We start from the raw sequence: 23420 nt of genomic DNA, 5'->3' as shown, positions 1-23420 counted from the left end.
TTCCACTACTAAGATTATGGGGTGGTGTTCACATTTTTTATCCGTGGCCACATAGACCACGAACATGATCGTTATGAGTATACCATAAGGCCTAATAGGATTGCCAGCTAAAACAATATATATATATATATATATATATATATATATATATATATATATATATATATATATATATATATATATATATATAAAATAATAACTTTAACTTCAAACAAACACTAATATATATGATGCATGGGATTTCTTCTTAAAACAAGAACTTATGTATAAGAATCCCATAAAAAATCATTTACCATTGGCAATTGAATTTGGTATTCTTTCCATATAGTTATACTAACTAGAACTTCATGGATAAAGTACTTCATGCGAGAAAAAAACTCATGTGGGTTGTTCTAATTAAATTTGATAATCAAATAGAGAAGTTGTAAATCCAAATTAAAACTCAGAAAAACCCAAGTACGCAACGCAACTATTAGGAAATGGGTTTATGATGATCGATAGTGAGAAGTGCAGAATGAATATGATTTAAATTATGGGAACTTACAGACCATGTTTTTTTGAAAATAATAGAATATAAATATAAATATGTAAATTCGTGTTAAACCAGGTTCTGTAACAGACCAGGTCAACAATTCAACTGGTTTTAAGGTAAAACCGACCGGTTCAATCAGGTTCATAAATAGGCAAAAAGCCGCTCTTAATTGACCGGTCTCTTCACCGATTCGATTTTGGGTTTTAAAACATTTGATATCACCATCTCCAAAAATTGAAGCAATTAGTTTGTTGTCATTTCAAGAAAACATACAAAACCTCAAACATTGACAACTTTTCTGTAAGTCTAAAAGTGCAAAGAAAGTAAAAAAAAAAAAAAAATTAAAAAATTAAAAAGACAAAGAAAATGCAAAAAATATATATATATGATTTTTTAGTTGGTGGAAATATATGATTTTTTAGTTGGTGGAAATTACTAAACCCCCCATCCCTTTTTCGTATCTACACCAAGCGGTTTACGTTGCAGAGGTGGCAAACTCGCCAATACCCAGTCAGGTGCACTATCTAGCCACAAAACTTTCCCAGAATCTTTGTTTTTGAAATCCGGTGAGTTCTCACTTTTCTGTATCAATAAATATAATATTTGTCATCAACACACAACAAAACAGACTGTATGTACATTGGACTGAGACTGAAACTGAAACTGACGTACCTTATCTAGTCTATTGTCCCACCAATTACCAGGATTTTCAACCAAATGCTTCCAAGAATCACCATCTATATTTAAAGTTTAAACCCAACAACAAACATATTTAGCAAGAAGATGAAAGTAATTACAAAAAAGTAAAATTTAAAAAGTAGCAACCTTTTGTGGGTTTAATATGATTAGAAACACCATCATTAAACTGTAAGTGTCCAAGGCTTTGTAAAACCTCTGGTGGTGCATTGTCAAGCCATAGTCCATCACCACTCACTTTGTGTTTAAAGTCTGGGAATTTGGCTTTCACCTGGGATACATATTATATAAATATTTTTTTTTAAAAAGGTTCACTTATTATTATAAAAATAAAATATAATACTATAATATAAAAGTAATAATCACCAAGCCCTTGCGTTTCTTTTCACGGTTATCGTCCCATTGTGTGGAATTAGTTAAGAGATCCCTCCAAGAAGCTGCCAAAAAGATTTGAAATTTTTATACTTGATATCAATGTTTTTTAAAAACAAAGCAGATTAAACTTAAAGAGAGAAATATTTATATATATGTGAAGTACCACGGGGGGTTTGTTTATCAAACTTTTTAGCAGAATGAAAAGATTCGACTTCTTTTGAGTTATTATAGACTTGGGAAGATTTAGCATCATCATCGAGTAGCAGACTTTCATTTTCTTGTTCAAATGCTGCATCTGTTGTAAAGATTTGTCAGTTCTTATAATTCATTTGTAAATATAGCATGGAAATTTGAAAGGTGGAAGTGATGAATAAAAACATTATGTGAACAGATTACCTGAATTCTTGGTGCTCCACCTATCCAGCTTGTATGGTGTAGAAGTAGATGTTTTCTTTTGAACAAAATTAATGGTGTGTGCCATAACCTGGACATTTGCTTGAACTTCACTTAGTTTAAATGGTGGAACATCAACACTTAAATGTCCAGCTACATGTACATAATCTTTTTCTTTCAGATGGCTCATTGCAATATGTGCCAGATCACCTTCAAATATAACTGGAATCCTGTATTCAACAAGAAGCAAACAACAAAAAATTAACAGATTCAGAAAACTGTCTACAGATGTTCAAGATAAAGTGATACAAATCGGTCTAATATACCATGGAGAAAATTTTATATACAGTCAAGATATCCAAATACTTTGAACATACAGCATACCTATATCTGAGCTAAGAAATGGATTAAGTTATATAAATCCAATGACATAAGGTTAATTTACAATATACCTATAACTTTGTGCATATGTATCCACTCTCCAAGATTGTTTTAAAGTCTTGCATTCTAGCTCTTGCCTCTTGGTAACTGTTAAGGTAGGATACTCAAAGATGTGCGAATTGAGTAGAAAAGTTCAAAATTCAATATAATCAAAGCCCTAAATTATAAGGTGAATGAAAAGTATGAATCCTAGTCACATAAAACCTAAACAGTATCTCCTTTTTAGGAACTGGTGAGTACCGAGTACCTTTTTTTTTCTTTATTAGGAGAATGAAAAGTATCAGGATCATAACATGGATGTAATACCACCAAAAACGAAAGGATAATACATTTGAACTACTAAAAACATTAATAATAAAGCTGTAAAACTGAAGCAATAAGCGAACCAATATCAATATCAAGTGAGGTAATAGTAGTACCAGAAAGACGGTAGAGAAGTAGGAGATTCAGAGTCGTCATCTTGAGAAATGATAGTGCCGGCCCAATTTTTACCATCAGAAGAAGTTTCAAACTGAACTGGAATTTTAACTCGCCCTATTAAATTCACCGAATTAACCACCTTCGCTTGAAACGGAATCTCGCTAGGTTTTGGCCAGGTCACTGGTTCCTTCAGAACGACGTCCTTCGGAGATGAGGTAGGTGCCAAAGGAGGAGATGGTGGAGCTGATGATCTTACTACCGGCGCTCTAGTTTTCGAGGAGTTGAGAGTTCGCGACGTACTTTTAGCAGTAGTAGAAGAAGAAGAAGCGTGCTGTTTTTGGAGAATAGAAGTCGGAGAGAGTGTGAGGAGGCGTTTTCGTTCAGCAGTGATAGCTCGACGTATGGAGTTCATGACGGCAGTGGCGACACCAGCCGCGGCGGAGTAAGGAAAGCGGAGAGTGTGTGTCGAGTGTGGAACGAAATCAAAAGTTGAAAACCAAATTGCTCATTTGGGGCCGGGGAAGCTGACCACAGTGTTCTCTTTGAGGGAGAAAAACCAAACTTAAACGGTGCTAAATAAGGTACATTTTAATTTATTATTTACAAAATTGCAACTTTGGTCCGGTATGTCAAAAATTAAAGTTTGGTCCAATGGATTATTTTTAGCCTTTTAATCGTAATCTAATTTCAATAATGTTTCCATAGGTTAGTTTCTTTATTTTAGAGCTCGGGAAGTGTCTTGAGTTGTTTGTTTGGTTGCCCTCCCGACTAGCATGTGCTTTATTACAGGTAGTTATTCTTCCGGTCTTTTCAACGGTACTTGAATCTTAAGTCGCGGTTATGTCCCCCCCCCCCCGGTATAGTGACCGGTTTCATGTTTTCCCCGAATTTTATCAGTTCCAAAGCTCAAGTGCCTGTTCATGCAAATCCTGAAGAAAGCTAAAAAGCGTTATTTGATGAGTCCGATGAGTATGCGTTGCATTAGGTAGTTGGTCAGGTTTCTTATGAAGTGGCTATGGCTATTTTCAAAGGAAAATAAAAAGCCACGGTGCTCGTATTTGGCTGCTAAGTACCTCTCCAACGGAAAAAATGGATTGACCAACCCACCATAATTTGTACATAGAATAACTTTTTATTTGATTTTAAGTCTAAATCGAACACTAAATAATAAAAGAATTGAGAACACCACTTGAGAAGCTTTGCTTTTGGAGTTACCGGTTGTTTAAAAGGTTTGTTTTGTCATGGAAACTATAAATGGTTTAATAGTCGTTTATGTTCTCCGTTTGTGTGAGGGTAAATCTATCAATTCATAACTTTTATTTTAATATTTGATTAAATTAATACTCCCATATTAATTGTTACCTACCGCAAAATCCTACTTACCTTTTTGCGGATTCCATCTCCTATCACCTTCTTCTTCGTCTTACATTACGTAATCAAAAGCCCTAATCTTAAAGTTAAGGGTTTTTTTTGTTCTGATCATAGTTGGTTTAGTGTATGAACACACCAATATGTTAGACATATTGTTCAACCCAAAGATGGCTTATGGTAAGTTTGCTTGCATGTGTTATATACATTACATGATGTATTTTTGTAAAATCATATTTCTGAAGTTGTTTTTATTCTTGATTTGAAGATGGCCACCCAATATTGTTTAACATCAAGTTATACCATGGAGGTGAGTTCACCAAGTTTCATGGTGTTCAGTTCATTGAGGGAAGAGTGAACTATGTTGGCATATAGATATAGTGTAACGTCTGGTTCATGGTACGCATTTAATTATATATTATTCACTTTTGTAGAACTACTCGACGAGTTAGAAGCCCCAAAGTCGTCGAGTATAAATCAGAATGGACATGGGATTTTAAGTCACCTACTCGACGAGTAGGGCTGCCAGTATGAAACCCTAAATTGGGGTTTTGCACCCTATTTAAGCATCTTAATCCCCACACCTCAGCCTCATTTGAGGTTGTGAGCCATTTTGAGTGATCTTTGTGTACTTTTGAGGCTTGTGGAAGAAGAGGAAGCTAGAGGGCTCAAGAGGGAGAGAGTATATCCAGAAACTACACATAATTTGATACATTTTCGGGTAAGCAAGTCACAGCCTTGCTCAATGGTTTCTTTGATCTCTTCTTTTCATTTTTATGAGGGTTTTTGGTCCAAGTATGTTAACATGTGGAGAATGGACGACCTAAGTGGGTATTCTTTTGTAACACCGTAAATTTCCAAACAAAATTTTCATTTTCAAAACACATACAAACTTATGTCCTGTTTCTCAAAAACCACAGTTGTCTCAAATGTCAAACACAAATCCACAAAATAGTTAATAGTGTCCCAGAATCCTCAAAACATAGTCTGAACAGATGTGTACAATCAATTCGACACCTTCCCGCGATCTTAAGAAGTACCTGGAATACATAACACACAACACGGAAAGCGCGAAGCTTAGTGAGTTCCCCAAAATAAAACACACATCTCATTAGCCTCTCATGGCTCAATCTCGAATAAGACCCTCTAGTCAGTGTGTCTCAGTGGAACCCTCTGGTCCCATAACTCGCGTGGACCCTCCGGTCCTAACTCAGTAAAGCTCATAATAATACACAACATAAATCACAAAGACATAATGTAGGATATCACAATGCTCAATACAAACATACAAGACCCTTTGGTGACACAAAGTTACCACTCATGGTAAGTATAGTGAAAAGACTCACCTCGTACGTAAGCAAAGAAATCGTGTACCCCTCGAATGGTCTAATCCCTGCCTACATGTCATAAGCATCTCTAATTAACACTTAAATCACAACTATAAATAAACCAAGCTATTTTTCTCTCTCTAACTCTTGATATGGGTAAAAGACCATTTTACCCCTCCATGGTCCTCATAATCCATGTCTTAACCAAATCCTAAAGTCAATAAAAGTCAACACTCGAGTCAACAGTCCATGTTGACCCGACTCGTCGAGTGCATCTATATGACTCATCGATTATCCTCGTTCCTTCAGCAATGTCGTGAAAATCCAACTTAACTCGTCGAGTTGTCTCATCAACTCATTGAGTTACTAATGTCCAAACTCGTCGGGGAAAAACCCTAGATGACTCGTCGAGTTAGCTCACCGACTCCGTGAGTCCCTTTAGTCTATGTTCTCATTCAGATGTTTTAAGGCAGAGTTACAACTCCAAACTCTAGATCTAGCCTCCCAAGGCTGAGATACCACGTAAAGTTGCAATCTCAACGTCCATACATGGTACTCAGGGCTTAAAATGCCAAAACAAGTTCCATTTAGGGTCATAAGCATAAAAACTCTCCTCTAACTTGATAAAGATTAGACCTTTGGGCTTAAGGGACCTCATAAGGTTCAAATCTGAATTCTCAATCTCTTGACAAACTCATAGTACTCAAAGTCCCAAGGAAAGATGGAAGAAGCCCCCAAAACTTCCTAAAACGAGATCTAATCAAAATGACGAGCAAGGTGGTGACTTTTACCTTCCAACAGAAGCTAAGGATAGATAAACACTGAATTCAACAATCCCTTCTCGTTCCAAGCCTTGATACTCTTCTCTTCTCTTCCAAAAGTGCACTAAAATGCCCAAAGTTAGCTCTCCTTTCTCTCTCAAATCAATCTAAACGATTAGGGTTTCACACAGGGGAGTAAGGTAACATGTGAGGCATATATGAGGGCTTAAGGTCCTTTAAATATGACACAATCCCGGAAAAATTAAGGTTTCCTCTCACAGCGCCAACTCCTCGAGTTGGCCCCTCCACTCGTCGAGTTGGTCGTAAAACCTACACAGCCAAATCTGTCTCTACTCGACGAGTTGGGGCCTCCAACTCGTCGAGTTTCTCAATCAAAATCATGAAAACTATATAAATATAATACTTAGGAGTCGGGATGTTACAATTTTCCCTCGAGGATAGTCATAGATCGATGATCCCTTCATCGGAATCATCACACCATGCTCTGGTTAGAAACCGAATCGATCCTGTAGAAGTTAGAATTCCTCTATAGTCGGGACTCTACTATAACGGTCCATCGCCAAAAATGAATGAATGGTAGAAAAGAAAAGTTCGCAAAATGCCTAAGTCGATACAACAAAAGCAAGGAAAGGAGGAAAAGATCAAAGGTCTTGAGTAAAAAGGGATTTTAAAGGAAAAATTGGTGTCATGAACCGTCTTGTGATGGAATTGACACACATTAACGACATTGTCTAAAGTCTGTCGAATGACAGAGACGATCTCAAACATACATGTTTTGTAATACATGCTCGAACGGCGACGCTACCAAGCTGTGACATCCCCAAAATCACGGCCAGAAAAGACCGGTTTTGTTTATACTTTATTTCAAAATCAGAGTTATATTTTAATAAAAGGGTTGTGGAATTTGTCCCAAAACAATAATATGATAAAGATTTATCAAAAGCATTTCCTTAGAAATGTATTTCATTAAAGGACTTAGGATGTCATGTTCGATACAGTACATAAGTATAAACAATACAATATAAGCCTTACTACATTATTTCATATCTACTGGCCTATATGCATAATCACTCATCCAAAACATCACATCTATGCTCATGCGCCACTACCTGTAATACATACAACTGAGTGGGTCAGGCTTGGGAGCCTGGTGAGCATATAGGGTTTTCATCCCACAATAAATAAGTTTATTATTTTCATCAATCAACAATAACCCGATTACCCGTTCCCGTTATCCTCACATTACGTCCCTAAACACCTATCATAAGGGACCTATCCTAAGGATCATCATCGGGATGGACACTACTGCTAAGGGGGTTCCTCAGCAATAAATTTCCTAAAGGCAACCATGTGGGGGATGGAGTACACCGGTGAACACATCGTTCACAACACCTACAGGTTGCGAGCCTGCTAGCGTTCCACTGGACTGTCTAGAAGAGTCCGTGGTCGTCATCTATACTCCGCTAGATGACTGGATCAACAACAACAACAACAACATTGAGGCCTCTCACCATTTTATCACACATCGTCTTATTACATCTACCCATGTTTTACCCCAACGTTTTTGTAGATATAAAATACATATACAGTTTAAATCATTTAAAACTTGTATAAAAACATTCATCCAGCATAGATAACAAGTATACAGATAATATGCACACATAGCACGTAATATATAAAATACTTCATATCTATGTGTAAGATGAAAGTAACTATACACTCACTTGAAAAGGTGGTGATTCCGAAATCAGACAGCGCTTCGCTTTTTAAAATAATTTCCTTCGACGAAACCTAGTATTATTACCACTAGAGTTTAGTCTATTATTCGTTGAGACTAATTAATAGTCTAGCTATTATTACTATTATATAAGCGTTAAAAAATACTTATATAACCCATAATAATAACCCAAGTATTTATTATAAGTTCCTAATAATGTTACTATAATTAAATAAAAGTTATATTACAAATAGTGTAGGCGTAGCTCACTTACAATGGGTTTTATAGAAAACCAGAATTTGCTTGGAGCAGCGTTTCCGAGCCAAAAATCTCTTCTTCTCGGAGTCGTCGAGCACTCAGGGGCTTCCGCCTCGTGCTAGGGAGGTTCCCTAGGCTTTTCGGGGGATTTCGGGGCTAGAGAGAGGTTCTAGAGAGAGAGAGAGAGAGAGAGAGTAAAGAGAAGAAAGAATGAGAAAGTGTGAAGAAAATGAGGGTGGGAGAGGTGGTATTTATAGGGTGAAATGTGGCTGAACTTGGTGCCACATGTCACCATCTGGTGGCAAGCCTTGGGGAGAAAGCAACGGCCAAGATTGTGCCACATCACCTATTTTCGCACATCACACTTCCGACTTCTAAAATCCGTAACTTTCACATACGACCTCTGTTTTTGACGTTCTTTATATCCACGCGTAGGTAATAATAAGATCTACAACTTTCATTTTGACTCCGTCGGCTAATTCTCGACCGATTTTAAATTGAACAGTACAAGGAGATTATATTGTTAAACGTCCGCGTAAAATTCATAACTTCTACATACGGACTCTGTTTTCGTCTGTCTTTTTATTGTTGATTTCCTATTAATGAGATCTTCAACTCTCATTTAGGTTGCGTAAGCCAAAAACCGCTCGAACTAAAATTCGAGTTTCGGGCCGTGCACTGCTAAGCCGAATCTTAGAAAAATCGTAACTTCCTCATACGAAGTCAGATTTGGGCGTTCTTTTTATGTATGTTCTCGGTTTAAACATATACTACAAATTTGGTTTAGATCACTAAGGCTAAAAATCCTTTCATCATAAATTCACTATTTACGTCTCCCGGTGCCGTGCCGGTTTTGCTGTCAAACTTCGGCAAGCCATAACTTCTTCGTTATAACTCGAATTTTGGCATTCTCTATATCCCCGGAATCCTTGTTTCGACCACTACAACTTTATATAAAGATATCGGGCTTATCCCATACTTTAATTTTGATGCTTATTTTTATTCTTTATTAATTATACATTTATAATTAAATAATAAGCACATAAATACACATAATTCACATAATACTCAAATATTTCATCTTTATTACTTCAAAAAGAGTTACAAGAGTTGAACTAGACTATTACATTGACAAATATGCTTAGCCCTGAAACCCGGGCGTTACAAGAGTTGACCTAGACTATTACTTCAACGCGTACGCCTACAAGCCTAAGGGACTTGCTAATGTATCCCTGAAGGAGAACGTCAAAAAAGGAGAAGTCAAACTAATGCCAAGCTTTGCCTGGTTAGAATCCGGTCATATCCAGTCTAAGGCCAAGGTCGGGCCTTCGCTAATGTGGAGTCGTGGTATGATGGTTAAGGAGCAGAACTGCACTTTACCCTCTTCTCCCAAAAGAAATATCCCGACAAAAGTGGGACCAATCAGAGAGTCCCACTTGCCCATCTGATGACAAACACGATCATCCCGATATCAAAGATTCTCCTCTAGCCAATGAGGTGACGAGGCAAAAAGACGTGATAAAGGATCCTTCAATACGAATCCGCCACGCCGCGTCTCACGAGGGAATGCTCAACAGAATCAGTTAGGAGGTACGCTCCTCACAACCAAGTATAAAAGGACCCTTCTTCTTCCTGAAGAGGGGGACGGGATTCTTTTTCCTCAAACTTAACATTTCTACTCTCATAATCAATTCTAACTTGATCGTCGGAGCCTCGTACCGGGAATCCCTTCCGGACGTCGACTAACGATCATCTTTCTCTTTTGTACTATGATATCAGGAGAAGAATCCGACACAACTTTCACCGTCTGTCTCAATTCAACCATCACCGATATATCAAAACAATTGGGAAAATGACTCTAGAGGGTAACTAACTGTTGAGTTTGTTCTCATTTGATCCCTTTCCTTTTTTTGTACTTAATATACCATCGAACTTATCATTTGTGTTCACCATAACCCTTTTAACCGACTATCACATGTGATAGCCGATCAAAGGGTTATGGTGAACACAAACAACAAGTTTGATGGTATATTGGGTACAAAAAAAGGAAGGGACCAAATGAGAATAAACTCAATTGTTGGTTACCCTCCTCAGTCATTTTCCCCGAAAAGTTAAATGAAATTAAAGGTGCAAAAGTATCAAAGACTGTAACCTTCTTAGGCCATAACGTGCATGAAGAGCGTTTTGGAGGGTAGCTTCGTCAAAACATGGTATATGTTATGCTTATTATAGTTAGTTGTTAGCAACTCTGTACAAAAGGATATGATTGTGTATTAAAGGTATATTTATCAGCATAAACGTTTACTTCAAGGTATATTATGGTGATGTGTGTGCAAAAACTGCATGATCTTGTACATATTGATGTTGTATCGTATCCTATGAATTCGATATTAAATCCAAGTAAACTCAAAAATCACAAGAGTTGTGATTCTACTCGTTTGTAGATTTGTCCAGAATCCATGATACGATAAATCATTTGATCGGAAATGTAAATGTAGTCATGAAATGAACCTGCTCAATCAGAATTCCCCTAATAAATATTCAAGTGCATTACAAAGTTGTACATATATGAATAATGTTTTTTTTCGTGGGTTATGTTTTGAAGAGAAACAAGAACGAATCTCATAAAATCATTAATATGAGCAGGAGATGACGTGAGATTTTCTGTAAATAAGTAAAAGGAAAATGACTCAGGAATGGTTATGGTGAATATAAACAACAAGTTCGATGATATATTAGATACAATAAAAAAAAGACCAAATTAGAAGAAATTCAATAGTTGATTACCCTTTAGAGTCATTTTCCCATGTTGATTTTTCCATATAATAATAAATTATGAACAAATTTGTAAAAATGTCATTTTCTTTTATTTCCCGTCCAATTTGAGAACGTGGTTTTTTTTTCCTTTTATTCTAAAAAAAGAGCTAATTAATTTATTATTTTTTTTCCATTCCCTAAATTTTACAACTAGAGAACTACGTGTAATTATCAATTTTAAAGCCTGAAAATATATTCAGTTACCAAGTCAAGTGTTTTGTTTGCAAACACCATTTTAGGGAGTGAACCCACAAACTATCAATTTGATTTGTCGATTATATCCAAAATCTTATCAGAAAACCACAACAACCTCAAATTTCTAAATAAACCAACATACACAACGATTAAAGTCTATATTCAAAAATTTGTTATGAATTTTGTCAATTTGCATCGAATGCAACACAAATAGGAAAAAAACAATGCATAAATTTTTTTGTTAAGTATTACAATTTGCGTTGCTTTCTAGTCTCTCAATAGGGTTGCGGCGTCTACAAAGTTCGGAGAGATGTTTTTTTTTGAAATGGCAATTTATTGAACGCTTACAAGTTCGATTCTTTCTGCTAACGTTCTAAGAAAATATGTAATCTTTTGGATTCATCTACCCCATTATCCGATTCTAATTTTACCATCGATTTCCAGAGTTCCTTATGTCAGCCAAATAATCACTAAAAAGCGGCAATTTTTTAGTGATTAATGAGGTGCGGTCTTTATGGAATCGACACCAATTCTTTTGAGAGTGATTCACAAAATAAAAATAACTTGGTATAGGAAATTAAGAATACTAGAATGGGATGAAATAAACTTTTAAAAAAATCTTATACATTTGAATGATGCATTGTTTTTTTTTTCTTTATTTTTTCAACATTTATAGTTTTTTTACTTAACTCTTAATATACATAACTTCCTCATAAATTCTATGTGGGATTCATTTTAAGCTAGCAAAACTCCTAACTTATACAACTCTAAACATGGACTATTGAGTTTTTTGGTTTTTGTTTTAACATTTTTTATTTTTTTTACTTAACTTTAAACATATATAACTTCGTCATATGGCATCGGAAAAAAGTCATTTATTTTCTAGATTGTAGTAATTTGTGTGGGCTTCAATTTTAGCTCAAAAAAAACATCTTTGTCTGTTAAGAATTGACCGACTTATACATCTGTAAATAGGGGTACTTGGGTTTGTTGGCTTTTGTTTCAACATTTTATAATTTTTTTACTCAACTTTAAACATACATAATTTTCTTATATAACATTGGAACAAGGTTATTTTTTCATAATCATATGTATTTATTTTTATGTATATACATATGCTTATTCATATGCATATCATCATACATGTCATATACTTATTTTTATGCATATTTATATACTTATTCATAATCATATGTATTTTTACTTGTCTTATGCATATGTTTTATACTTATTTTTAGGGATAATGACTTGAAAGGGTAACGAATTTTCGACTTTTGTCACATTTAGTCACTAAACTTTTTTTCGTTATCTATTTGCCATTGAACTATTGAAACTGTTCACATTTTACCCTTATGACCGGCTGTTACCGGTCATAAGGGTAAAATGTGAACAGTTTCAATAGTTTAGTGACTAAATGTGAACAAAATCGAAAGTTCGTTTCCCTCTAAAAAGTTCAATAACTAAATGTGAACAAACTTCCTATTGTATTATGTTTTAGCAAAATTATTTATTTTTGTTTAATTGTAGCAACATTTGTTGATGAAGAAATCTATGAAATAAAAATACAAAATGTAACATCCGGATTTCCATGTATCATCATTTAAGTATTTTTCTTTTGAGTTAAGAAGAGAGACTCGACGAGTTGACTCCTCAACTCGTCGAGTAAGGTCGCGACTGGTGATTCAGATTAATGAATGGACTCAACGAGTCGGTGAGGTGACTCGACGAGTCCGCACTGTTGGCAGAAACCCTAAATCTTTGGGCTCGAGCTATATTTAAAGGCACTTATGGCCTTCAATTGCGACTAACTTTCCCATAAGTGCGAACCCTAGCGAGCTTGAGTGTGTAGAGTGAGAGGAAGAGCTATCTTGAGCTTTTTGGTGTGATAGATCTGGACCCTTCTAGGTTCAGAGAGCTGAGAATATGAAGCTTTAGTAGAGTAAACCTTGGGGGTTCAAAGTTAGGAAGCATTTATGGTATATATATAGTTACTTTCATCTTACACATAGATATGAAGTATTTTATATAAATTACGTACTATGTGTGCATATTATTTGAATACTTGTTGTCTATGCTGGATGAACGATTTTATACATGTTTTAAAAGATTTAAACGGTATATTTATTTTATATCTACAAATATGTTGCGGATGAAACATGGGTAGATGAAATAGTTGGTGTGTGATGAAATAAAATGATGAGAGATAGGTAATGATAGAAAGGTGGTGATAATTAGGTAAATAGATGATGATGAATATGTGATGTAGGATGAAAGGAGATACCATAACCTTAACCAACAATGTGTCGATGTAGTCATCTACCAGAGTATAGATGGCGACCACAAACTATTCTAGACAACCCAGTGGAAACACCAGCAAGCCCATAACCTGTAGGTGATGAATTACAAGTTCATACGATGTTGTAACTACGTATTCATGTGATGATACTCTAACTCCTTACTATGAATTACGAGTTCTGACGATGTTGTAACTACATATTCATGGGATGTCACAAATTTCGCATGCCAAACCAATGGTTATAATTCACATCAGTGAGAATGGTTCATTTTTTTGTAAAACCAAAATCAGATTGGAGATTTTGATTTTTTATTTTGGGGAATGTCAAACCATTGATTTTTTATTTCGGTTTTGGTTTTTTGTTTTTTTTAAATATATTTTCAGGGTTTTTTTTTTTATTATTTTTATTTTTTTTATTTCATAGATTTCTTCATCAACAAATGTTGCTACAATTTAACAAAAATAAATAACTTGCTAAAACATAATACAAGAGAAGGTTTGTTCACATTTAGTCATTGAACTTTTTAGAGGGAAACGAACTTTCGATTTTGTTCATATTTAGTCACTAAACTTGTTTTCGTTATCTATTTGCCATTGAACTATTGAAATTGTTCACATTTTACCCTTATGACCGGCAACAGCCGGTCATAAGGGTAAAATGTGAACAGTTTCAATAGTTCAATGACAAATAGATAACGAAAAAAAGTTTAGTGACTAAATGTGACAAAAGTCGAAAGTTCGTTACCCTTTCAAGTCATTATCCCTTATTTTTATGCGTATGAATACACATATGTTATATACTTATTCTTTTGTGTATGCATAAACATATGCATACACATAATCATATGTATATTTAGTTGCCTTGTGCCCCTTAATATCAGTAACATGACTTCAGATGAACCAATTGTGAGTTGTGGGTTGGTTATAGAGTTATAAGGTGGGTTTAGGGTGGGGGAAAAGGTGAATAATAATGGGTTTATTAGGTGTTTCATGAGGTTGTACATCAAAAGTCAAAGTGAATTAAGGAAAAATGGGTTAACAAATGTCCATGTGGCAAAGGGGTAATCTGACCCCTTTATTTTGTCCAAAATGACCAATTAGATCCGATAAAATTAACTGCATTCCCTCAAAAAGTACGAAAATAAGTTAAAGGACTGAATGTGCAAATATAAATACATTATAGGGCTAATGCGTCATTTTCTCTTTAATATCATTTTCTCTTTAATAAACAAGACAAAATTGCAAAAATGGTCCTTGTGTTTGACAAAATTATGTGGTTTTGGTCCAAAAAGTTTTAGTGGTGCATCAATGGTCCAAAATTGGATCTTTCTATTGGTTTTGGTCCCTCTCCATCTAAAAAGACGATTATACCCCTCATATATATATATATATATATATATTATCATTTTAGTATTTTTTAAGTAATTAAAAATCAAAATAACTCTCTCTCTCTCTCTCACACACACACACAAGAATCCTGTTTTCAGCTTCCACCACCGGAAATATCTATCACCACCAGACACTGCCACCTCCCCCTCCGTTGCTGATCGCCTATGATAAATGCGTCTCTCTCTCTCTCTCTCTCTGCACAATCATCGACGAATGAGCACCCCAACTACTTTCTCACCCTCGCCATCGTTCTCCACCACCTAAAAAGTCGTCCTCTCTACCAGGCGTCGCCTCCTCTCCCCACCGTTGTTGGCCACCTATAAAAATACACCTTTCCTCCCTCTGCGTTGTCACTGACGAAAGAACACATCGCCACTTTCCCATCCTCGACATCACTTTTTTGCAAATCTGGAGCACCATCATCTTTAATCTTTTGTTAGAACTAGGGTTTTCATATCCGCCAAAGTCGGAGAAGATGAAAGGTAAGAACATCACCACCTGTTCTATCCACAAACACCATCACCATTATGACAACCCTTTGAAAAAAGCTTATAGGATTTCAAGAACAGTCTATTTCTACAAATTGATTTTCATATATGTGAACTCATATCATTTATGTGTTTAGGGTTAATGGACGCAAAAAAGGATACGATGGTGCTGAATCAAATCGGAGCTAAAATCTTCCGGTAACTAGAATTTGAAATGTTGTGTGCCTTGTGTTCTTGGAGAAAATCACCAGCCATGCCCATTGCTGTTAGATCTCTATGATTCCAGATGGAGGAGACGAATTGAAATAGATGTGCTCTAATTTTTCTTGTGGTGGTGTTGACCGATGATGGTGGGTGATGAAGTGGCGGTGACGACTAATGCTCAAGCGTGTTTTCGGTGGTGTCGATGATAGATGGGATCTTTGTTTTAGGAGAGATACACAAATAAAGAGTGGGATGGTGGGTGGGTAGAATTTTCTTTTTTGATTTTTCTAATTAAAACATCTTAAAAGAATAACAAAAGATATTGAAAAAGAATTACTAAAAGGGCATATTAGTCATTTTAGGTGGGATATGGACCAAAAACACAAGAAAATATAACCATAGGGACTAAAACCGCACAAGGTATCTAAAATTGGACCAGTGATACACCAACATTTCGTTTTGGACCAAAACTACATAATTTTGCCAACCACAGGGACCATTTTTGCAATTTTGTCAATAAACAAACATAACAATCCTTTTATGAACATATATTTGAGATGTGGATCATCATATGACACCAAATTCTAGGTATAACTTATGAGAAATAAACATTAGATGCTTTAATACATTTGAAAACATATAGGTTTCCATACCAAACACATTTGACTCATGGCCTAGTTGGATTTGTTCTAGAATAAGGTCGAAAATGTACATCTTTGACATATCACACCATTAACCAAAAATATATCTACTTTGTCATTATTTAATATCTACTCTCATTTCATCATTTGTGTAGATCATATGCAATTACAAGAAACGTCAACATGTAAAGCAGTGACTTATTACACTATAATGTTAAAAAGAAAATTATGTATAACTATAGTTGGATAAAATAAATTAAATATTACTTGACATGTCTCCTTCATAGTTACTATAACTGACACTATCCAAACAATCCAATCTAGTGAGAGAGTCCCATGTAACAACCTAAAAACAATGTATCGAGGGGATACAAGTCGTATACAAATTGAAACAATAAATATGAATAAAAAAAAAAACTTGTTTCCTCCTACAAGCAACTTGAATCATAAAATCATCTCCATCTATGAGCAGCGACTATAGCTTGTGCGCCAACAAAAATCCCACTGGAAGCATCCATCGAGCCTCTAAATGAAGCATAAGCTACTTTCACCGATTCTGGAGCAAACTCCAATGGAAACGACTCCATAAAACATGCTGTGTTTATCCGAGTCCTCTCAAGCTCAGATTGTAGCAGCTCACTACTACACTGTTGAGCAAGAGCCTATCAAAAAATACCAATCACAATCAAATTTACCCCAATTTGTTACATAACATACCATAACATAACAAAACATGAGCTTCTTACTATGAGGTCATCGGGTGATAAAGGAATTTGCTGTTTATCATCTGCATCATCACTTCCGCGTCGCTGACTCGGAGAATCACTAGCTTCAGGGGAAGCTTCCATGGCTTTCTCTAATAAAATCCCTTGTAGTGATTTTAGCGATTCACTTGCATCCGATGTGAAATACTGATTTAATATTGTCTCAAAGTACTCCAGCTGCAAATTAAACCCACAAAGAAAGGCGTTAGCGATTCACTAGCATAACGATATCAAGTATAGAAATTACCTCAAGCATGAGTTGGCAATATCCATTTGCATCCAAAAGCTTAAGATCCGTGTCTTGATGTTCACGAAAAAGGTTAAGTAATGTGTCAATTAGACCTTCCACAAGTATTCCGAGGGTTTTGTCAAGCAAGGGCTCACAACCAGCAAACACCTGGGAACGATTAAATGTAAAATGACCATTTTGCCCTTGCTTTGTTTTTTATATAATGTATCAAAAGACGAGTAGTAAAAATGTTACCTCAGCATGGACAGCAACAAGAGTGTGCATTAACTCGACAGCAGGGTCCCTTACACCCTGCAGAGGGCAATATGGTAAATATTTGAACATAACTCAAAGATTAATAATGATTGAAAACATGCTACTCACTTTTACAGCTGGAGCTCCTCCCCATTGTAATCCAGCATCTAACAAATAGTTTGTAGCAGCTGTTCTAATATAATGTGCCTAAAACAGTAAGCACCATTGTTAAGAACCTAACAAGAAAGGTCAAAGGGTCAATAAGTAAAAATCCAATCCAGGTCTATTTTCGATGATGAGGGCATTCATCTTTTGCATATAAACTTTGAGTCAAATTGGCAACAAAAGAGATCTTGTTATATATATATATATATATATATATATATATATATATATATATATATATATATATATATATATATATATATATATATATATATATATATATATATATATATATATATACCTTTGCAAAAGTATATTGTGCAAGGACTTTCTCTTCAAGCAGAGAGAAAGACTCATCCAATTCTTCTCTATCCTTGTCATCATCTTCTCTTCCCCTAAAAGAATTTATAAATTTTAACTAAAAAAGATTCCTTATACTCTTTATTTGAATTAAACTCAACAATAAAAAAGAGTAGTTTCATTCTACCTACCTTGCCTGCAGCCAAACATGGTTGTATTTATTGTACATCTCACGAGAAAGATCATCTTTACAAAAACCAATATTACTTAAAACCATCAACAGCTGTTGATGTGGATCATTAATATTTCCAAATGAATTTTCTTCAAAAACACAAGGAACTGATGAATTATCTTGGTTTGATATATTCTCTCCAATCTCACCTCCAATCTGCTCCATGTGCCCTAATAAACACGTGCTAATATATCAATCGTTCATAGGTTATTAAAACATCATAAAAAGAAGTGATCCGATCCTTTTCATGTATACCAGCGAACCCTAGTAGACAATTGAAAAACGAAAGCCTAACAGATTCTTGAGCTTCTTGAAGCAACATAAGGGTATCTTCTGATGTGGCTTCATTCCTTAAAGACTTCATCATCCTGAAAAAGGATTTAACATTAAAACAAGAATCCTATTTTCGTTTTCTTTTGTATTACAACATTGTTGTTTGTGTCTTACATATCAATCTGATCCATTGCAGATGCCATCACTGAACGAAAGGCTAATGGGAAGGAAGAAATCGCATACTGAGATTTGTTCCTTTCTAAAACAGTCACTGGGACCCACGATTCGTTTTTAGAAATCTCTTCAATTGAAGTTCGCATCCATGAACAAAGCCTTAGTATATAAATTTTTGTGCTATCAAACAGAAGTGCCCTAAGAGATTCAACTGTTGTCATCGAAAGAAGTTAATTTCAGTAATAATATGAAACAGTTAAAAAAAAAAGGTAAATAACCTGCAATTGTTGGTGCTGCTTCTTTTGCTTCAAATGTTTGACATGCTTTAGATATATCCATTATCGCATCACTCATATAAGGGAAAAGAACATTCGATTCCTCAAGATCATTAAATGACCCCTGAACCTGAAATATAAAACAAATTGCAAGATATTGAAATGTAGTTTTATTTATATTTGTATTACAGAAAATATGAAAACAATCTCAAAAAAAAAAAAAAAATAAACGTTTACCTTGGATTCATATGCTGATACAGTATTGTGTATCATTCCAGACACAATATCAAGAGAATGACTAGAGTATCTTCCTTCTGTTTTTTCCCCTGTTTTATTTTGTTCAGAAGAAACCTGGGAAGTTGAAGGAAAAAGTGTAGACATGATTCATTTTCATAGAAAAGAGCAAAATCTAACAAATATATAACATTGATTTTGTAAGGTAAAGTTGAAGAAGGGAACATTTATTTACCTTTGCAAATTTTCCACTTGAAACAGAAAGGGCAACTTTCCACAAAGCGGGAATGTGATGGATAATTACAGCTGTTAATCTTCTTATATATCTTCCTCTAAGAGCATCAAGCTCTACACAACTTAAATCACTTTGTTGTGAATCTACCAACAAGTTGTTTGCATGTTGGAGGGTGGAATCACCATCTTCCTGATAGTAGTATATAACACAAGTAATTAAGATCACAAAATATGAAAAAGACGTAAACGCCCTCCTCATCTTTATCATTGAAAATAGTCTACAAATCTTGTCCAATCCCATGTAACAAATGGAACAGAAGAGACTGGACAAGCTTTCTTGGGCTAGGTTCAGTGATGAGGATGAGGAGGGTATTCACGTCTTTTTGCACAGACGATGAGGATTGCTCACAGATTCATGTAAGTCTTGTTGGATTTTCTTCCACTTTTCATCTGACAAAGCTTTCTCATGTAGCTTATCTTGTAAGTTTTCCATCCTTAATTCATGATCCAATGTGCACATCTCAAGCAAACTTCGAATCCTACGATTCTGATAATAAAAAAATGTCCAAGTTGTTTAGTGTCTACCCAATTATAGCAATGTCATTCAAATTCAAAGCAATTTTCATTGCTATAATTGGGTAGATTTTTCAAAGTATAATGCATTAAAGAGAAAAACTGAAAACATAATGTTGTAATACAAAGAAATAAAGGTAAGATATACAAGAACCTCTCACCTGTATAGTAAAATAACGCCTTACAGGATCTGATCCAGGTTCCAGCTCCAACAAAAGTCTCACCACATTCTCAAGCTACAAGAAATGTCATCAAAATTCATTCAATGTAAAAAAAAAAAAATCATTTAAACCCTAAAAATACTAGCCATGTCATCATATATAAATACATTTATGTTTACAAAGGTAATATATGTTTTTTAAGCTTACATTTGTAACATCTATCTGTGGATCTTCCATAGACTGGTAAAGCATGGTTTTAAATGCATCCATCACCTTTTCAACCTCCTCAAGGACACGTTTTAGTATTCCAACCTGTAACTTTCATACTTAATATAAACAAATTACGTTACAATTAAAAAAAACAAAATGCATGTCAATGAAGCAAATCATGTAGCGAAGTCTCAAAATATAACATTATCTCAAAAGATATTAGTGGATTGGATTAATTTAAGTATGTAACTGCTTAAACAAACAGAATATATGTTTTTTAAACACCATAGGAAAAGCATATTTAAACTTCCATAAAAACTACTATAGTGTATTTTGTTGGTTTAACCATTAAAAGTTTGCTTTTTTCTTTTCAAGAAAACCACTATACGTTTTTTTGGTACTAAATTTTAAAAAAAAAAAAAAAAAAAAAAAACAATACGAAGGTATATTTTTCCGGTTTGAAAAAGTAATGTAGCTCAAATAATGTTGATGGAAAAAAAAAAAAAAAGTAAAGAGAAATGAGAAATTCATATAGAATACATGAGAAGGGAGAGCAATTGACTTTGCTTTGTTATATTCTCTGACTGCCAAGTCATATTCCCCCTTACTTATATTCCCACGGATGGCCCCCGGCAAACTGAATAAAGTCCGGAACCTCTGAAGCGTTCCTTGAACTGCCCTTATCTTCTCTGCTTGAGCCTAATCAAACCCTCATTTCATATCATAAACAAATACTTGTATATATAATATAATATCATAACATGATTTCCAACCTGTCTTTCAAGTAGGGGTTCAAAAGCCCGATTAGCAACTGAATTCACTTTTTCCACACTAGTGTACAGATGCGAGGTTCCACAACCATCAGGATCTTCCTCAATCCTTTTCAGTTTTGACTCGATATCTGTAAAACAAAATACATATATAACAAGTTTATTTACTATATATACGAACATAAAACATTGTTGAAGAGAAATAAATACCATCAATAGTGGTTTTGCAAGAGACAAAGCAATCAAAATTTTCCTTCACAAGCTGTTTTCTATCTTGAGTGCGACCCAACAGGTCGCTTTTCAAAGCCACAGAACCAGACTCCAAGTCTGCTGCAGCAGTGAATTGGTGTATGCGAGTAAGGAATAATTTCGGATCAAACCTCTCTGAGAAAAACATCAACCTCTCTGCAAATTAATTAAAAATGTTAACATATATACTTGTATAATTGTATTCAATTCAAGTAATAATAAGTACCTCGAAGATCTGAATTCACTCTCTCTGACTTGGGTGGAGAGTTTAATGAACGTTCATCGATCAATCTCAATGTTCTGTTGTCTATAATCCTACCGTTAAAAAATTAAACCAACTTTAGTAATGATAAACCGTATTCAAGAGTATTCAACATGCAAACATGAATCTATATTGTTTAATTAAATGCAGATTATCGATCAGGCAAAGTGTTCGAAGAAGAGATTAGGATAATAATCATAATATACCCCACTCCTAAAGGATCTATACACTCCATGCCACGTGGCAATGACTGTACAGTATTGAGCCCTTTTGCAGTTGTCGTTTGTTTCCTCTCAATTTTTTGAGTTACTGTAACAACTTTCGATTCCCTCATATCACGAACCCTTCGAGCAAGCTGTTCACCACAGGTAAAACTTCAGAAATTCAATAATTCTTCAAGCTAGCTATTTTATTTATACACTAGCTCTAGATTACAAGAAGCATTTGAGTGAGTATGTATGTGTATGTGTGTGTGTGTGTGTTACCTCGGATTCATTGACTTGTTTCCATTTAGTAGGTTCCCCTTCGAAGAGTGTATCGTCATCCTTACCACCACCTCCGTTTGAGTTCTTCTGATCACCATCACCAGCATCTTCATCCCCGGATGATATACTAAGCAATTCCTCAGAGTCATCATCCGAATCCTCGGAGGGCTCTTTGCGATGTTGTGGCTTGGTTTTATGGCTTATTTTAGGTAACCCGAACGTTTGCATGAAATTAGCTACAGGTTTTGGTTTTGAAGATTTTTTCGCCTTAGATTTACGCGATTTACCTTTCGACGCCACTTGCGATACCTCCTCCTCATCGCTGTCGCTCATTGTCGTGATTTTAGTATTTTGATTTCAGATTCCGACTGATCAAATTACAGAGAGACGATAGAAGAGAGAGATCATAAATGAGAGAACTGAAAGGAAGAAAAATATTTGATTTGGAATTCCCTTTTTTTGCGATTGGCTACGTACATTTTCTGCGGTTAATTAGTTAATACATATGATTTGTGGGCTTTTTTTTTTTCTCTTTCCAAAATTACCTAGCGGTTATTCGGTTAAGGGAAAAATTGGCCTGATAAAAGAGAAAAAAGAAAAGGAAAAGTCACTTTATGTTCAAGATGATGACGTGTCACAAAAGCAAGTGAGAACCCAGCCGATACAAGAGAATGAGATGGAGAAAAAGAAAACGAGCAAATTAAAATGCAGGTATGATTCATTTTCTTACACGTGACTATATATTTTGACATTAATCTTATATTTCCCATTTTGTTTCTTACGGTACTAAGATCTAGTGGTGGTGGAAAAAATTGAGACGACGAAACCCGACACGAAATAAACGGGTTTGGGTAAGATATTTCAATCTGTTTAAATAAACGGGTTGACACGACACGGCACGAAAATTAAATGGGTAAGGTTAGGGTTGAGAATTTCAACTCGAATATGACTCGAAAATGACCCGTTTATTTATATGCAAGTATTTTTGAATTATTTAAACAAACTAGAGAGATACAAAATCAAAACCATAAGTAAAGAAAGCCTTCAAATTAAATTGTTTTGTAATGTTGAAATAACTTAGCCATCTAGATCAAGACTTCATTTCAATTTTTCATTCTCTCCCAAACTACTCAGTCTCTTTCACCACTCTCTCATCCTCATGACCTTTGTCATCCGTCTCCCCAACTCCCACTCTTTTAATTTTTTTCATCTGAATTTGCTATGACTTCAACTAT

At 35.0% G+C, this 23420-nt stretch overlaps 2 protein-coding genes across 2 annotated transcripts; both read right to left on the bottom strand.

Annotated features, from left to right (window-relative positions):
* Nucleotides 1-899: 899 nt before the first annotated feature.
* On the bottom strand, nt 900-3413 carry LOC145013298 (protein OSB2, chloroplastic-like). The gene is made up of 7 exons (XM_078972099.1): nt 2857-3413; nt 2000-2226; nt 1767-1898; nt 1595-1665; nt 1358-1499; nt 1205-1269; nt 900-1114 (listed from the first exon to the last, which is right to left on the bottom strand). The coding sequence occupies exons 1-7, from the start codon at nt 3267-3269 to the stop codon at nt 968-970; spliced, it is 1197 nt and encodes a 398-aa protein (XP_078828225.1). The 5' UTR covers nt 3270-3413; the 3' UTR covers nt 900-967.
* Nucleotides 3414-16554: 13141 nt separating this feature from the next.
* LOC145013246 (exocyst complex component SEC5A-like) lies at nt 16555-22594 on the bottom strand. Its single transcript, XM_078972054.1, has 21 exons — nt 22186-22594; nt 21907-22055; nt 21665-21753; nt 21400-21594; nt 21193-21320; nt 20960-21118; nt 20417-20521; nt 20210-20284; nt 19885-20022; nt 19477-19665; nt 19245-19358; nt 19011-19137; nt 18733-18943; nt 18541-18653; nt 18245-18455; nt 18055-18148; nt 17718-17795; nt 17589-17645; nt 17352-17501; nt 17087-17281; nt 16555-17002 (listed from the first exon to the last, which is right to left on the bottom strand). Exons 1-21 carry the CDS (start codon nt 22516-22518, stop codon nt 16793-16795), a joined length of 3120 nt encoding a protein of 1039 aa, XP_078828180.1. The 5' UTR covers nt 22519-22594; the 3' UTR covers nt 16555-16792.
* Between the last annotated feature and the right edge of the window lie 826 nt (nt 22595-23420).

This window comes from Lactuca saligna, chromosome 8 (genome assembly GCF_052625555.1).
Source record: "Lactuca saligna cultivar CGN05327 chromosome 8, ASM5262555v1, whole genome shotgun sequence".
NCBI classification, from domain to species: domain Eukaryota; kingdom Viridiplantae; phylum Streptophyta; class Magnoliopsida; order Asterales; family Asteraceae; genus Lactuca; species Lactuca saligna.
Note: the sequence above shows the minus strand (reverse complement) of the source record. Positions and strands in the feature narration are given on the sequence as shown.

Excerpts from the sequence above, each read along its gene's own strand:
- LOC145013246 (XM_078972054.1), bottom strand. The coding sequence starts at position 22,518 with ATGAGCGACAGCGATGAGGAGGAGGTATCGCAAGTGGCGTCGAAAGGT. Across the intron at positions 19,359-19,476 it reads CAAGTGGAAAATTTGCAAAG|GTTTCTTCTGAACAAAATAA; the intron begins GTAAATAAATGT and ends TCAACTTCCCAG. Across the intron at positions 18,149-18,244 it reads CATGTTTGGCTGCAGGCAAG|GGGAAGAGAAGATGATGACA; the intron begins GTAGGTAGAATG and ends AAATTCTTTTAG.
- LOC145013298 (XM_078972099.1), bottom strand. The coding sequence starts at position 3,269 with ATGAACTCCATACGTCGAGCTATCACTGCTGAACGAAAACGCCTCCTC. Across the intron at positions 2,227-2,856 it reads ACTTCTCTACCGTCTTTCTG|GATTCCAGTTATATTTGAAG; the intron begins GTACTACTATTA and ends TGTTGAATACAG. Across the intron at positions 1,270-1,357 it reads TCATATTAAACCCACAAAAG|ATGGTGATTCTTGGAAGCAT; the intron begins GTTGCTACTTTT and ends CTTTAAATATAG.